The sequence below is a fragment of the Anser cygnoides genome, chromosome 10 (assembly GCF_040182565.1).
Source record: "Anser cygnoides isolate HZ-2024a breed goose chromosome 10, Taihu_goose_T2T_genome, whole genome shotgun sequence".
Classification (NCBI taxonomy): Eukaryota; Metazoa; Chordata; class Aves; order Anseriformes; family Anatidae; genus Anser; species Anser cygnoides.
The window spans coordinates 9,635,561-9,653,372 of NC_089882.1; the positions used below are offsets into that span (position 1 = coordinate 9,635,561).

The window sequence follows — 17,812 nt, forward strand, 5'->3', positions numbered from 1 at the left end:
AAACTTCTCCAGCCAATTTGTATAATATTACATAAATGCTGAACATATAATTTGTCATCACTCTCCATATAACAAATCTTCATTTAAAGTCATACATTATTTTTAGGTGACATGATCTCATCGTGCAATTTTAGGGAAGCCAAAAAATTATTATTTGTGTTTCTGTGGCAAAAATAAATAAATAGTTACGTATCTAATCCTTAAATAACTTAAGGAACTCTCAACATTGAGTTTAATTTAGCATTTGTGATATAAAAATTGGAATTAAGGGAGAAAAAAAAAGAGGTTTACCCAGTAATACTAATATCAGGGGTCACACTTCACTTACTATGCAGAAGAACAGGATCTTTTACACGGGGAAAAAAAAAATTCTGACCAAGTAATTAGTCACAACCCTAGCCTCAGTTAAAATTAACTATATCATCCAGTGAATATTCTAAATGATTTCTTTTCATATACCTCAAAGGATGCTACCGTTTTAACTGTTTAAACATCAACAGTTTTTTTAATCCTCTTTTATATGCAGCCCTCTGTGAACTTAGCAGCAGCTGTACTTTTGTAGAAGGAAAAAGGAAGTTTGTTTTATTTAAATCTAAACTTACGGTTTACATAAAACTGCTCATTACAGCAGCAGTATTTTGATGCATTATGACTGCAAGTCGTGAGTGCGTTCCAAGTTCCTCACCCTCTCCCAGCTCTTATCTAGACGTGCTTTTGAAGAAAAAAAATTGGCATGTGTGGCTCAACAGAAGTTCTTGCAATCTTTCCCTGTGTAACTAACTGCCCACATCACACCACAGCAATGCCATTAGGTGCTGGCCAGATCCTGGCACTCAGCAACTGAGGAAGCAGAGCAGTAACAACCATTCCCTTATAGATTTATACATTTTCTTACTAACTGAGACCTGGACAAATACAATGTGAAGACAACTACAAGAAAATAACAATGAAACATACCATAATATTTAAAAAGAATGTAAACACGAGAAGTGGCATCAGAAACACCAAAGTCAACATAACCTTTAAAAATATGAAGTCTTTCAAACCAACAAAAATAAGAACTAGAGACAGTTATGCATCCTGTGCACGATGGCATCACTGCAGTCTCCATATTATAAACAAAACAATCAGGTAAGACGTTGCTTTCCCTCCCACACAGTGCATGCACCGCGCTCGCCTATGAACCTGTTCTGCTCTCTTCCCTGCTGACCTCAGCCCAGCTCCTCTGTGACAGCAGCAGGGCATCGCTCCTCAACTCTGCAGAGACACGGCGCCTTTCTGCAGGGAATGCTGTGCATGCATTTTGCATCATGCACTTGATACCTGAGGCAGCACATCAGCATATACCAAAAAAAAAAAAAAAGGAAAATACAAATGACCTGTCAACTGAATTCTGTTTCAGTATTTTCTTTTATTAGGCAATCTATAGGCAATCTAGTTACCTAAACCTACCCCACCCCTGCCACTCCCATTCTCCATACACTCGAACATCCACTTCAAAAATGGACGTGTTTCAATCTTGTTTCATACAGCTATAAGGAAGCTGATGCCTGTCGTTTTTGGAATACCACCTTACGTTTCTGCATCCCCCTCAACTTGGCAAGCACTTTTAGTTTTTCCATTAAAATTTACTTCCTTTGCTTTACACATTTCCTAACAGTTAATTTGATACGATGTAAAAAAATAATTATGCAAGTTGCACAGCAACAGGCATATAAATGTCCTATAGCCAAAGAAACCCACAACAGTACTGTGGTACTTAATAGGATTAAAAGATAAAGTGGAAAATAAAACAATGTTTTTGTTGTTCCAGTAAAGTAAGAGAGCTAACCCAGGTCTAATAGGTTCGAACACACAGATAGTGACACTTACTTTAAAACTTAGACATTGCATGACTAGAGAAATAAAGATGACTGAACATTTCAACAGTCTAACTGAGGAACTGGTAAACCCTAAGACTTCACACAGTTGATATATTGGAAAGAAGAATTTACTCGGACTATATAACACACTGATTTGGTTGGGCTGGTTTAACTCACACTTTTGACAGACACTTCTAAGGCTACTTCTCTCCTCCGGCCCCACTGCAGCTAGAGGTCCTCTCGGTGCACTTGGGAGGAAGGTATATGGACACGCACCAACGGACCCAAGCGCACAGGGGGATGAAGGAAAGAACTCTTCTCCCTTCTGTAGGCCAGCTAAGAAGCAGAACATCCTACTTTTGTGGGGAAAAAACCTCCCGAACTGGTCAAGAAGGCTGTAAGAAGAACAAACCTGCTTATACACGCAGCAAGCCAGAGAAATCATCCCTGTGCAGACGGAGGCAGAGGAGACCCATCCAGGGCAGGGGCGGTGGGCAGCGGTGTCACAGAGCCGGGCCTGGCCGCAAGCCCGCGGGGAGGCGGCACGGAGGACGTGCAGGGTCAGAATGAAGAGGCACGGCAAAGAGCACACAGAGCCAGCACTAAAAACACCCAGAGTACAACAGCTCAGAGCTCCGACGACTGCCCCGAGATGACACAGGATGACAACGGTGAACGAGATTAAAAAGATAACAGCAAACTGAAAGGTAAACAGGCTCCTCTGACACCCTCGCAAAGGCGTAGAGTTTACCAGCCTCTGGCTTTCGAAAACAAACGCAGCCACCTTCCTAAAGCAGACAACTGCTGCAAACGGCTCTGGGAGAGCACCAGCTCGGTTTACGACAGAAGCGGATCCCCTTTGGCAGGAGGGCAGCCGCGGCCCGCGAGCTCCGGGACCGAGGCCTGGAGGAGGCCTGGAGGATCCCGGAGGCTCGGCGCGCCGCGAGCCTCCCGCGGGCTGGCGGTGCCGAGCGGTGCCGAGCGGGGCAGGCAGGAAGCCAGGGCCACCGCCGCCGAACCCGTCCGGCCTGTCTGCCCCGCGCCAGCCCACAATGCACCGCTCAGGGAGCCGCTCTCAGCGCCCTGCTCCCAGCCACCGCGCCGAGCGCCCCGGGAAGGATGCCGCGGGGAGCCCAGCGAGGGCATGACGGGGGCGCGGACACCCCCGGGGGTTCCTCCCCGGCTGGCGCTGCCTCGCGGTGCAAAATTCTCCACAACGGGGAGCCTCTGAGGGTGTTACAGACCGTCACGCCTTCACGCTGAGGAGCCCGGCCGCGGTGCCGGCACACGGTCACAGCTGTGCCCGAGGATCCCTGCGTGGTGGCAGAGAACGGCAGCTCTGCACCCCAAATCCTTTTTCATCCCCAGCAGTCGCGCACAAGGCTCAGAGGAGCACAGCGACAGCCCGCTCTCAACATTTCGCTCTCTTCTCCCGTGCTCTACCTACTCGGCGGATAAAAATAGCGTTCTTATCTCCAAGGCTATCAAGCCAGCGCTTCAGATCATTACGTTCAGGCCGCAGGAACGACTGAAGGGACTCGCCGGTTTGATCCCAGCAAACCACACAGTGGTCCGGGCCTCTGCATTTCGGGACACGAGCTGATAGCCTGGGGAACCGGAGGGACACTTCCCAGACAGGGGCCTTCACGTTTCGGGCTCCTTGTCCCCGCTCCACACTGCACAGCAGCCCTAAAACGGCCGGACCCCACAAACCACGGCAGCTGGCTATCGGGGCAGCTCCTGCAGGAGCCCCAGCACAGGAGAGGGCTCCCGCCAGCCCACCGACCTGACACAAACTGCGTCAGGTGCGCTTCAGGCAATGAATTTCCCCAAGTCCTGGATCACACTCAGTAACAAAAGGTCCCCCTTCAATCATTTAGCCAAGAAAAAGAGTATTTAGGCCAAAAATTTACAATCTGTTACATAAGCATGTATTACACTAACTTGGGTAAGCGATACAGATATATTCACTTTGGCTCAAAACTTCTTTGTAAATTATGAACTGCAATATGGAATAGAAGCTTCTTAACAAGCACGATTTCTAGACAGTTGCTTTGGATAAGCACAACTTACACAGACATGAAAATGAATTTCCCCACTGAAATTCACCTTTAAAGTATTTTTATGAAGTAAATGCTGCCTATCAGGACGTTTGTTTTAGCTTTTCCTCTCAAATATTTCCACTTAGTACCAGGGAGAACTGGATGACTACAATCTCTCACAGCAGAGCAGAACATAGACATTCTAACACAGATACTACATTTTAAAAAACAAATTAGCTAGCAGAGCATCCTAAAAACCGGAATTATATTCCTTACAAACCAAAGGCCAACAAAGCCTTCCAGCTGCAAGAATCAAGTTAAACTGCTTTAATACATTTCAAGAGTAACCTTAATTGAAGAGGAATGAAACAGACAATTTTAACATTTTCTGGGAAAATGAGTTATTTGGAAAGCTGTTTTCCAAATGATTTTACATGGCTGACTTAATTATCTGACAAACAGTGTCCAACTATTGGGAACGATTTTCACTCCTCTGACATATCCAACAAAAAATAAAGCCAGTTAACCCAAGTCTTCGCAGAGCTTGAGGCCTCTGGATATCCCACACCAGTACAGATTCGTTTAGAAGTGTATTTGGTACGGTTCGCATTGACCTATACCATATAGATAATGTCTCTTTCTCCTTTTGGCATCATTTGCAACGTCCATCTGATAAGAGACAAAACATAGGTGACACTAAGCCCTCCTCAGCAGAGCAACCTACATTCAAATGTTGTCCCTCCAGTTCACAAAGTTACTGGGAACTACCTTGGGAATTTCAGTCAGAGAAAAAATTCATTTCTAATACCTAGTTTTCTGACATAATAACTTATGTTCAGTAATTAGCTAAAAAAAATAGATAATATTAACCATTAAACAATACAAACTAATTCTTACTTGCTGTTTACTTTTAACAACAGACTTCTGTATTATAACTAATCCTGATTTATACTTTAGTTATTCGCTGATATAACATCTCTAACACACTGACAGATAACCAAGATACAAGATCTACTATATGATAAAACCACGTAGGCAGTCAAGGGAAAACTTAGATCAGATTCACTCTGAAAAGATACACAGCTAAGCATGGCCCAATGGATTTTAGGATTACCAGACAAAATACATGCTGGAAAAGTTTTTTTTTTTTTTCATTAAGCAACCATCATCTTGTTTTGGAAAACAACTTCAAAGTTGGAATGCGACCATTATTTCACAAATGGTTCATTCAGCAGAGACCAAGGGGCTGCTTAATGCAGCACTGCAGGGAGAAAGCAGATCACAGAACCACACCCTAGGTGTAAACTGGTACAGATTTAGTGCTGTATTTTAGCCTGAGCCCAAGGCCAGAGGGTGTCATTCAAGCTATAGGCACCTTGACAAAGCGATGGCTACAACGTCTAGGGGGTAACAATTAAAATGTTTGCATAGCAAAGTATTTCTCTACTGGTTGTTTGATCACAAAGTTCTAGTGAATGTGGCTATCTTAAAATCGCAAACTGTCTTGCCTGCAGAGCCCAATAACCTGATCCCGCGTCCTCGCTCCAGTCACAAGCAAAACCTTTGTTGACTTCAGTGGCTCATGACAAGAACTCACATCCCCAGATACCACTTTATAAGCTGGCAGCACTCCAGTTTTCCCACTGACAACAAATACTATGTAGTTTATGCAGCCAGTGAAAAAAAAAACACCCTGCACACATAAAACTGCATTTATGAAGGCCAAAACATAATGGAATTTGAGTGTAAAGGAAAACAAACATCCCATTTACTGTGTATTCAGTCTACTATTTACTTTTCAAATTTAACTCATTAGAGCTTCTAAACTTCATTTTAACGAAAGCTGCTGTAGGACATTCAGGCAACCATACCAACGTCAAATAGTCCAACAAACCGTTTTGCAAATAAAACCGTATGAGCTCTAGATTTAAGAAAAAGTGCACATCACAGATTTACGACCTCGCAGCTGCTCTCTATGGGATTTGAGCACTTCAATCATTTTGTATACATTTTTTTTGAGTGCCATTTGAGAACGCTGCTTTCTCTATTACACTACAAATGTAGCTGATGAAAGGTACAAGTAAAGTCCTGCTTATCCAGAGAAAAGCAGATCAAGAATACTGCGTAAGTTTTCTGACTGCTATAATCCCAGCAGAAGAGAAGGGAGGCATAACGAATTATCTCTTTCGCCTCTCATTACCAGTGAAGTTTATCTATTAGCTAGGCTGAAGCTATCAACAGCAGAAATCAGGACAGGAATGAGCTTGTAAATAAACAATCTTTCTCATGGGAAAACAGGTTACCACTGAACAGCTTATTCCACAAAGGCTGACAGCAGCGTTTACACACAAACAACTGAGTATTTGAGTACTTACTTCTCATCTACTTGAGCCAAACAACTTAGTACATTTACCAGGAAAGCGACTGTTTGCAAAGCTAGCGATCCAAGTGACGTGGGAAAGCTGTGCATGCAAGCTACTGTGATGAAGTCATACCTCGTAGTATCTGGGGTTACCCAACTTACAACAAGAGACAGTTTGAGAGCCAGCGTGCCACCCGTCCTAGCTCACACCACCACACAGCCTACACAAGCAGGGGTAACTTTTGATTGCAGAAGGCTTTCTAGCAACAGGAACACTGATTACAACAAATCTTTGCCTTTCACGACAAGCGCTTTTACATTCATGCTACTCTTCTCCTTTGTACTTTGAATTCCCTTTAGCAGATTTTAAATGCTGCTTACAAACAAAGTATAAATGCAAAGCAGTATTCATCCCTGTGATGCACCCCAAGAATATTTAGGAAATAATGATGAGTATCATATATATATATGGGCAATTTACGCTGCAGTGCTGATTTCCTTCATTAAAAGAGGAGAAAATAATTTTTAAGCATCTTAAATATTATTTAGAATACTTGATTACAAATCAAATATTATCATGATCTGTGAAAGCTGAAATCTTTCCTGTCTAAGAAGTGATGAGATCACACGTAACCCCAGCTGGCACTTGGCCGTTATAGCCATAGGCTATGCATAGTGAGAAGAGGTGTAAGAACTGCGTGCGTTTCCTTTTCTAGCTCCCCTGCAATGGAAGAAATAGCTTTTAAAATAGTTACCTTAGAGAGAGCAATCTGCATCCTCTTAACCCAATTTAGTTAGAAGTACCCTTCACCAAGCCTTTTTGTCTTTCCTGCTCTACTTAGAAGAGCGTTGTGTTACCAGCTCACATGGAAATCATAGTTCTGTATAATACTTCTTGCACTGTTCTTCTCTTAGCGTTTGTCATTAAATACAGAACAGATACTACGGAAAAAGCAATACTTAATCCATTATTATCAAGACATCAACTCTTCTGCATAGGAATAACCTAGCTAATCATAAATACCACTTAACAAGTGTTAGATAAGAGCGAACTCCTGACTGTACATGCATAGACAGCTATTTCAGAGGTTCTTTAAAAAAAATATGCGAGGAAGCAGGAATTTAACAGATGGATTGAGGCAGTTTTGGAGCTGCATTTCCAATGAAAGTCTCCAAGGCCTTTCAATAACAGCCTAATACTCTGGTAATATCTAAAACCTGCAAAGTTTCTTTACAGCATAAGAGATGACACAGTTCTAACTTGCAGTCTAACATCACAATATTCTATTTATAACATGTGACTCATCGCACCAGAAATAATTAAATATTGTAAACAGAACTTGGTTTTAAGTGAAAAAAATAACAAGGAGGAAGAAAACCAGGGCCTGACACTGCAGATATTCTCACAATTAGCAACCTTTCAAATTCCATGTTTTTCAAGCTCTCTCATGAAGTCTCTACAATTTTCTTAAACAGCTCAATGCACTTTTAAAGTCTCCTTGTAATTGTTTTACAACAATCAGTCCAAAAATGCTTAAAATTCTTCATGTAAATAGCCATTTAAGATGTAATGAAATGAAGAAGAGATTTATCTGATTACAGCCTGAGCATAGCTACGCAGAATGCCAAAAAAGAAGCATCGCACGTTGTGCTGCTACCTTGAAATATTTATTTCAGTCTATTAAAAATTCTCACAGTGTATTTGCAGGCAGTCAAGGACTATAGAGCCCTCTAAGCATCTTTGACATGATTTAACACAACAAAAAATCAACTCAGTAGAGCACCTCCCAAGGCTGAATAAAAACAAATTTAAATTTGAAATAAGATGCTGTCTCTCACTTGTATTTACAACTTAATATTGGAATAAAAGTTTCACCGATGCTTTAATTATTTATTAAGCCTGCTGCTGGGAAAATTCTAGACCTTGGGTCTATGTGCTAAAGATGCTTCTAGTGAGCCCTCCTGGCCCAGCCCTGGATTTCACCGCTCAGCCTTTCTGAGCACAGGCTCCAGGAGAACAAGAGTTCATCGCACCGCTCTCAGTACTCCCACAGCTCTGGTAACTTCCATTAATAACAATTAATATAATCGAATCCCAAAGCTTCTGTTGTCTGATGAATGCCCTAGAGGTTCACAAAGTCTTTTTTTTTGGCTCTCCTCCTTAACCCCCCCCTTCTGCCTCCCCAGGACATATTAACTGTTCATGACCAGAAGTTCAACTGCTATCAGGTGACACGATGCTGAGCAGAATTTGTTCCCACCTGCTCTCCTGACAGATCCCTATGGTAACAAAGTCTTCTGCAGCCACCTACCAAAAACTGACAGCCTGTGCTCTCACAGAAAATTCAGAACGTGCTTTACTAAGACAAGTACAGTCTAAAAACTGTAAGAGCGGTACCGTGCTACCCGGCCACACAGGCAGCATGAATTCTGCCCTGTGAGCGCTCTGAGCTTATCTAACGCATCAGGGATCATCGCTGAACCAACCTCAGCCTACGCTACCGCAGTTGTCTCCTCGGCATCTCCCTCCACAGCCCCTTCACCTGACACAGCTGCCGTGCAGCGCACACAGAGCAATCAAACCTCCTCGGGAATCTCAGAGCCTCGAGTACAAACCGTTACATCACTGGCAGGCTTTAAGGATGCTGTAAGGGTGACAAAGAGTTCTTCTTAGCCATCATGCAACAGCCTTTCAATGATAATCGATCAAATCCAGCTCATGACCTAAGTTACAAATGCTGTCACCTTCCTCCTGTTCCTGTACTTTCTTGACAGTTATCTGTAAACTGTGCTGACGGTACCAGTGAAGCACTCGATATAGGTGGGACCAAGGGGTTCACAATTAAAAAAAAATAAATTAAGAAATAGGTCTGTACATGTAACAGAAAGAAAAAGATGCTTAAGCTCTAGTAAAGACACCCCAAAACTTCAGCATGCATTGGATACGTTATCAAAAACACATGCACTCAAAGAAGTTTAAATTGTCTAACCCAATCTCTCTTCCCCACTATTTTATTTTCCATTCTGAGATGCTATAGTTTCCTTAGCACTTCTCTTATTACACCTATGTTTCTAAATTATTTCATAAGTCATTGTACCAATCTGACAGACTTTCACCCCAGCCACTCCAAAGGGGTTGCGCACATGAATAAGTATTACTGCAAACGTAATGATCACATCTTTGCTAAGAGCACACATGTTCTTTCTGTCTCTGCCTTGCTAATAGAGCCTTGTGGGTTTTGGTTTATTTTTTGAAGGGCGGGGTTTTAAAATAACGTACGAGACCGTTGGTAGCAACTGAAAGTTTGCTGGGAGGGGTGGGGGGTTGCTGGTTGGTTTGGAGAGCCTCGGGGGCCATGGGAGGGTTAAGCCCCAGTTCAAGGACCAGGTTTAGGCCACATCATTTCTACTCCGAGCTCTCCTGATCCACAGATTGAAACGAATCAACCTGCTGTCAAATTCTGCAAGAAGCAAAAGTTCATTCTGTTGGAGCCTGACAAAGTTACGGTGAAGGAACTCTACGCCTGCAACCACAGTTCCATTTAAAGATCATCTTTGCAACAATGATAGGTTAGAAAATGTTTTTAAAAGCAAACCAAATCCAACGATGGTCAGCAAGAATCTCCTGAAAAATTATTATGTTTGCTGTTAACAGAGTACGAAAGTTTAACACTAAGAATGTAACACAAAAAATAAAGCGTCATATGGTACAAATGCATCAGCCTCCTTTTGACATCTACTGCATCTCTAAGATTAACCACATCTGTATAACACAAGTCGTATTTTAAAATGTAAGACGAATGAAAACGACTAGATTTTCTGCCTCACTGTTTTAGAACGCATTTACAGACTATAATCCAACATGCTACTGTTTCTTCATCGCAGCAAACCATGTGGCAGAGAAGTCACACCTTTAGCTGGTTCACAAACAGCAAGCGATTAAGCGATGGGATGAGCTATGTTCTGTTGTATGAGCTACATGTGAAAATAACTGCAGTACAATTGCTTCTAACGTGGCCGTGCATTGATAGCACAGTTTGTCATGAGAAGATTTTCAGTGTACGCAGACAAAGTGAGACCTAGAGGGTACCTTAAAATAACATTTTCCCATGCTGAAGGATGCCCGCTTCTCATTTCCATATGTTGGGGATTTTCCACACCAAAAGCGAGCCAAGTGCTTTGGGCCTGTACCATATTCCCGTGGTTCTAATTTCTACATCAAAGCTCAGCATGGACTCTTACTGCCTCAGAAAGCGACATGTGGGAAAGCATCCAGTGAGTTTCTCACTTTCGTGAAGGTCTTGGAGGAGCCCAGCAGGAAAGATTGTACATTATGGATTAGCAGAAGAGAAAGCACACAAGAACAGTGGATCGGGGAAGTACAAGAGGAACACTGGGCGTTTGGGAAGACAACCCAATTTCTACTTGTTACTTCAATGTAAGCTTCGGTATGTCAAGAAGGGTTCGACATAGTAAACACATTTGAGACTTTGAACTAATTTTGGTTTCCTGATCCCTCCATGGAACTGGCGTTCCTGACAGGTATTAAGGACTCATCAGGCTTCGCAACAACCAGCACGCTGAGAGAGGAGCTGCCTGAATAGCAAGTAGGGAATTCCAGTGACAAACGCCTGAAACCCTGCCTCTCTTCAAAGCTTACAGATGATTCTTGGAATGACGTATTTACGTCTTTTATTCCTGTGAAAGAATAACAGGCATCCTTCTTTTCCTTTAAAGCATAAGCTGGTAACGTTAACCCTCTTTTTAATACAGCGTTACAGCAACAAGAACACTCGCTCTTCGTTCACGAGATCCACACTCTGCTGCCTGAAAGCTTGAAACACGTCTCTCACCATCAGGCAGACTGATGCTGAAGCTAATTCCCACCAGAAGACTGAAATTAGAGAAAGAGCATGTGGGAAAGGAAACAGCTATAACCCAGTGGGTACAGGCCAGTGGGAGCCTGATCTGGAAGTTGACAATTGTTAAATAAAGAAAACAGCTCTTGGTTTTGAACCCAGTTCAAATAAGTGGACTGTAAATTCATGTTCCCTTCTTCTCTCCCTCTCCAGGCCATGAATATTTAATTCTTTTATGCAAACTGGAAGAGTTGCAATACAAGGTTAAATTAGCCTAAATAACCTTGAAATCCTTCTGTCGAGTTGGGCCTCTGACTCGACGCCCAATCTGAAGAGAAGGAACTTTCTCTATACAACGAGCTGTGTATTTAACCTGACATAAATACCGTGTGGTATGACAACAATCTTGAAGTTTGAATTGATTTGGTAAAATTTATAATTTGATTCACATTTTCCATGTTAAGATCCATTGTTTAGACAGCCCAATTACTTAATAAATGTCAGTTCCTCAATTTTGAATGCAAAATTCTTCCTGGGAAAAGGAACCAGTTACAGTGTTCTCAAAACCTTATTTGATAACACAATGCATACACATGCCAGCACGTTTTGCCACTCCCCTAGTTCTTTAAGTGCACACTTAATTAGCACAACTTTATCTTTTGCTCTAATTTGTAGGCTGAGCTCCCTGCAGACCAACTATAGGTGTATGCCAAGTCAGTGTCTCATTCACATGTCATATAGCAGTCAAAAAGACTGTTGGATGTCTGACAGGGCTACTAAGTTCCACTTCTAGATCTTCAAGTTTCTTTTTTTTTTTTTATTTTTATGAACTTCCTTCAAGCCATAATCCTACAAGTCATTCACATGGTTGGAGGCAGTGGAGAGAAGCTGTATTTCCGTGGTCAGCTTATGCAAAAAAACAGTTTCGTGATCTCTCTCCAGGGAAAAAAAAGAAAAAAGATTATTCATCACCCTTCCAGTTTTTAAAGATTAGCTGGCAACCTTAAATGCTTGTATATTATGAGGTAGAAATAAGAAAGAATGTTTGAAAATCCTTATTAGCAAAATCTTTCCTAGGATAATGCGTGCTTATTGTTACAAGTGTTGTTTTAGCATGAGTGATTTGCCTATTCAGAAAAATAAATGAAATATCCAACAGAAATACTGGATAAGAACTTGTCAATGAAATAATAAAGTGCTTTTCAAATACCCACGAACTTATACACGCACAAAAGTGATGGCAAAATGGCACAAGCGTCTATGAACGCCGCAGCGTAGCTTTCTACTGCATCTCTCTTATAGCCCAGTGCCCATTGAATCTGGTCCTATAAACCAGTTTTTTTTTTTTTTTTTTCTAAGTTTTAGCAACACTAGAAATTCTACAATAAGTAGACATTTTGATTCAGCTTCAGCACAGGTCACTGCCTCCCCATCTTACGAAGGCTGTGCCAGCGTGCTTTAATTTTCACTTGCTGCTTGTAGCTCACAAGCAGAGAAGTGCTGAATCAGATCGTCCCCTAAGGTCCCTGGCAAGTCCCGTCTTCTATGATTGTAAACAAAGTTTACAAACTCACTCTTCCATTTCGAACACTGTCAAATAAGTGACCCGAGTGTAACTGAGCTAGTATTTAAAGCAGCGAGGCCTATTCCACCGCGCACTTCTCAGTAACGAAGTCTGCTGAAGCAAACTTGCACTAACAAGAACGTGAAAGTTTTAGGAAGTTGGAAAGAAAAAGAAAAAAAAAAAAGGAAAGAAAATTGTACATCAAAAGTCAGGCTGTTGCGGCTTTTTCCGCTCCCTGCCACACAGTTACCGTAACCTACCGGTGTCATTCATCATTTGGTTACAAGCTCGAGCAGCAGTGCTACTTTTGAAGCGAACCCGGCCCTTCGTGTGCTTTTGCTAATCACAGGTGAAAGGTCACTCTCGCTTCGCAGTAACAAATAAACACAGCGCACTGACATGACAGGGAGGGAGACCTGCGTCCAGCAACCGGCAGGGATTATATTCCGAGTGAAAATAGGCTGGCTCAAGAGAAGATATTAGCAGCGCTGGTCACGCAACTTCCTTAGGACTGCTTAGGGCCAAAGAAAATCCCACTGAAAACACGGTAAACGCAATGCAATAAGCGACCTACGTTCAACCTCGGAGTTAGGTTAGGTGTTAATTTAATAACAACGCCAATCACGTCCCTGGTTGCCAGGCCGCAGGTCCCCAAACTGAAGCGCCAGCAGTGACGAGAAGCCTCCTTTCTCCCCCCACGCGTGTCCCCTGCTCAGGAGTTGCGAGCAGGAAAACTTCTCGGGGCACTTTGGGTCAGGAACACCCCGCACTCACCTTCTCGGCAGAGTCGCATCGCTTCTCGATTTTTCCCGTATTCCTTGAAACTTTCTTCTAACGCCGTCCCTGCAAGCAGAAAACCCCCAGAGCTCAGCGCCCGCGGTGACACCGCACGGTGGGACCCCCGCAACCCCCCGGGACGGGGATGAGGGCAGGCGGGGGGCCGAGATGGGGTCGTGGAGCACAGGACCCGGTGACAAGTGGCGTCCCCGGGGCTAGACGAGGGGAAGGGGACGGCAATAGGGGAAGGGGACGGCACTGGGGGAACGTTGCTAGGGGAACCCGATGCCGTTGGGGGACCCCGGTGGCGTTGGGGGACCCCGCAGCCCCGCTGGGAGGGGAGGGAAGAGGGGAAGGGAAGAGAGGGCGGGTTTGGGGGACGCGGGGGCGGGCTGGGGGGCGCGGGGCCGGGCAGGGTCAGCCCCCGCGGGGCTCTCACCGTCGTTCCCGTGCAGTTTAGCAGCATCGACCCAGTGGCTCCAGGGCTGCCCCAGCATCGCCTCGGGGCTGGGCAGGGACCTGCGCTCCCCGACGGCCGCCATTGCCGCTGCGGTGGCGGCGGGGCCGGCTCCGCTCCCGCCTCCTCCGCCCGCGCCTCCCTCGCCGGGCCGGGGCCGGGGCCGGGCCCGGGGCTGCCGCTGCCGCTGCCTGGCCGCCGCCGCCGCCGCTGTGCGCTGCTCCCTTCTGACGTCACCCGCGGCCCGCGCCGACATTCTTTCCGCTGTTACAATGCACCGAGACAAGGCGGCGGGCGCTTAAGGTGGCGCCGCGCTTAAGGTGGCGCCGCGGGGTTCGCGTGTCCCCTCCAACCCCCCCCCCCAAGTCCCAAATCCCGCGGTTCCGCCCCAAAACCCGCTGCCCCCCCCCAACCCCAACCCACACACCCCGCGGGGCTCGGACTCACCTGTGCGGCGGCCCGGGGGCCCGGAGCCGGGTGCCCATGCTGCGCGGGGCGCTGCCTCCTCTCCGCCGCCCAGGTGAGGCGCCTGCGGGCCGGCGGCGCTGCCTCAAGAGCGGCGGGGGGGGTGGGGGGGGGCCGGGCTACGCCGCCCGCCGGGCGCCCCCCGGCTCCATGGGGCGACCCTACAGAAAACAACGGCCGCGTCACGAGCCCGCCCGGCCCCCCCCCCCCCGCCCCTCGCTGCACGGGGCCGGCTTGGGCTGGGCTGTGCCGGGATCGCCCGCCCCGCCCCGCCCCGCCGGGGCCTCCTTAAAACGCGGAGCCTCCTTAAGGGCCCGGCCACCGGGGCGGCGGCACCGGCACGGCTCGGGGCGGCCGCCGGCCTCCAGCCGCCGGCAGGGCAGGGGCCGGGGGCTGCGGGTCCCGGGGCTGCGGGTCCCGGGGCTGGCCTTGCTGACCCCACCTGCCTTTCTTCTTAACCGCCCCCCCCCCCCCCGGTCAGGCGCTAAAAACGACCGGGATTGGGGGAAAACGCTCTCCCGGCCAGTAAACGGTCGCTAACGAAGTTGTGAGGTTTTGCAGAAATCAAGTCGTTTAAATAAAGGGGCTCTTTAGGTGTTTGTTAATTAGCGCAAGCCGCCCCCTCTCCCGGCACCCCTTTTGGCGCTCAGCCACCACCCACCCACCTGCTCGCTGCGGCCCAAACCTGCGGCACCCCCCGGCAAACAAATCTCGACGGCGTGGGACCAAAGCCGGCAGCGCCGGGGGCTGCCCGTCCGTCACCTGCGTGGTATTCGCAAAACCAAGCAGCCGAAAGCCAAACAGTAAACAAAATGGGCTGCCCGCAGCCCTGCGGAGGTGTGCGTGCACGCTCAGCCCGGGCTTCGCTATTTTCGGTGAAATACAACCCTGGGAGAGCGGCACTACGGACCCGCTGGAGATGTGCCCTTCCCTCGTCTGTGCGTGTGAAGGATCTGCACGCACAGGCACATCGGGCAGTCAGCGCAGGGGTGGGATAGGCTGTAATTACAGGGACAGTTTCAGTGGTCCGCCCAAGCGATAATTTCTGTCGCACGCGGAAGGTGTCTTGTAAAACTGCACATCTGCTGCAGAACAGCGAGGGAGGCTCCTCTCCCCTCCCCATCACTCCAAGCCTACCTCCTTAAAAAATTCAAACTCTGTAAGATTTAGATAAAGACAACTTCTGTTGCAGGCATCTGTAGCAGGACTAACAAAGGCTATCGATTTCTTGAGCTGGGTCCTGATCTGTCCGTTACACCTGTTCCTAACCGAGCTGCAGTTTCCCAAAAGAGGGGAATCTTTCCTCATCTTAGGTCTGAGCATGAGCAGGAGGTGCTTATGGGGCCAGAGTTGAAAGATAAATGATGAATGAAGGACACTATTCCTTTATTAATTATCAAAGAATATACTTAAAATATAAATGGCTACTTATAATGAAAGATAAAAACATCAGTGGGAAATGGCAGTCAGGTGCTAAGCAACCTTGAATTTCTGAGCAGAACCTAAACTAATTTTATGGTGTAGAAACCAGAAAGGAAAACAAAAATTTATTACTGATTTCTTTCAAACTTAGTTCCTCAAATTTACAAAAAAAATCCTCCATTATTATGAATTTTACATTGATCCTAAAGCAAATAGTGATGGGTGTCCATACAGAGCCATAGAACACCAACACCTGCCTTTTAATAGCAACAGATTTTACCGTGATATATCTAATTAATGCTCTACATCATGATTCTTTTCTTTAATCATTACTGATGTATGTATGTCAAAATACACAAAAATAAAATGGCTTAATTTGGCAAAATTACTTTTGATTAGCTAAGTACTTTAACAAGCTAATAGATTATCAACTTTTCAGTTTCTAACATTGATACTCATCAAGTTACTCAGAAGTGCCTCTTGCTTTAAATGTGCCAGCCAAAGAGGTAAAGCATACGCTACCTTTATTTCAAAGATTTTTTTTTTCCTCTTTCAAACCTGTTGTTGTGTTTTATTTCCTTCTTTCACAGCTTATTTTTCCTATACATACGCACTCAAGATCTAATTCTGCAGTCTGGGCCTCTAGCTGTCCTTTAGTAAACTTTCTTCCTGTAGTGATTTTTTTTTGCACTGTGTCGTGAATGCATCAGTATTCCAGCAGAGGGAGGAAAGTGGCAGCAGAAAGATCGGTTCATCAGTTCAGTGCACAAGACCGATTAGTCAGAGAGCAGGAATAGGGACAGATGAAAAACTCATTTTAAAAGGACTGGAGGTGGAGAGAATATTCTTTTCCACACGCCCACTATGCTGAATATGCCTTTTTTTTAGGCACACAAGTTCAATTATATTGTTTCCGTACTGCTATACATGGATGCATTGATGATTTTAGGGGTAAACCCCTGAAAATCCATCATGTTAGAAGAAGGACAGAATTCAAAACACACGTACAAGTTGTAAACTGTAAAGAGGTGACTGTTATGAATCTGAGATACCCAGGTAAGGAATGCGGTCATTCAAAGTTCCCTTGGCAATCACTGGAGAGCCAGGGATGCTTTTGAGATCAGCTTGGTCCTTCCTGGTCCCAAACAGTTTTTGAAGAAGCCCTTCTCTTCCCATAGACCATGCAAGACAAGGATGACCCTGCACCTGAATTAGGGTCCTCTATTAGGCACCCAGAGTCAAGAGGGATGAATCTGGTCAAGAATAGCTCCTTTAATCATGCTCCTTTAACAGGACAAAGTTTTCCAGAAACGCTACAATTTAAGGGGTTTAACTAAGAAAGCAAAACAGTACAAGAAGCAGCACTGGACTGAGATCGTGGTCAAACAACCACACACTGCTTGTGTGTGTGAGTGAGAATATATATCCAACTCTCATCCATCAAAGAGCTGAGAGGGAAAAAAAAAATCACAAAACAAACATGGAGGAGTAAGTTAAGCTCAGGGACAGAGGAAGTGGAGAAGGAAATGTGAGGCAGGAAAACAGAAAGCAGCAGATAATGTAGAGAAGAGAGCCAGATAATGGGGGTGAAAAAAGCATAAACAAACAAACAAAGAAATACATCACAGCCTGTGAAAGGACAGAAAGAATGAAGTCAGGAAGAGGAAAGGGAACACACAGAAAAAGGAAAACCACAGTTTCAAAGCTCACTAAACAGATTTAACGACATATTAAACACGGTCGGTAATGCTCTGCTGACATGCATGCCTACAAACAGCATGCAACTGCTTAAAACTCCAGAGGACGGTTATTTTGTGTTGTGACACTGCAGGCATTTTTTCACCTGTACTGGCAGGTTTCATTCTTTTGCCAGGTGGTCCTGGGAAGCTGTTCAAACAGGGAACACCTTAGTCAGGTGTTTCGTTAGAATCTATGAGACAACCACCATAAAAGACCTGAGATATGATAATTCTTATCTGGAATGAAAAAGCAAGGATGAGTC

General features: G+C 45.3%; 1 protein-coding gene across 4 annotated transcripts in view; it reads right to left on the bottom strand.

Moving 5' to 3' along the window:
* Positions 1–17,812, bottom strand: part of ATXN7 (ataxin 7) — an 81,204-nt gene that overhangs the window by 43,839 nt on the left and 19,553 nt on the right. For all 4 annotated transcript variants that reach the window (XM_067003483.1, XM_067003485.1, XM_067003482.1 and 1 more), the window contains 3 exons: positions 14,371–14,549; positions 13,906–14,187; positions 13,464–13,532 (listed from right to left, as the gene is read on the bottom strand). In XM_067003483.1, coding sequence (XP_066859584.1) covers positions 13,464–13,532; positions 13,906–14,179 — 343 coding nt within the window. In that variant the 5' untranslated portion in view covers positions 14,180–14,187; positions 14,371–14,549. The remainder of the gene's footprint in view (positions 1–13,463; positions 13,533–13,905; positions 14,188–14,370; positions 14,550–17,812) is intronic.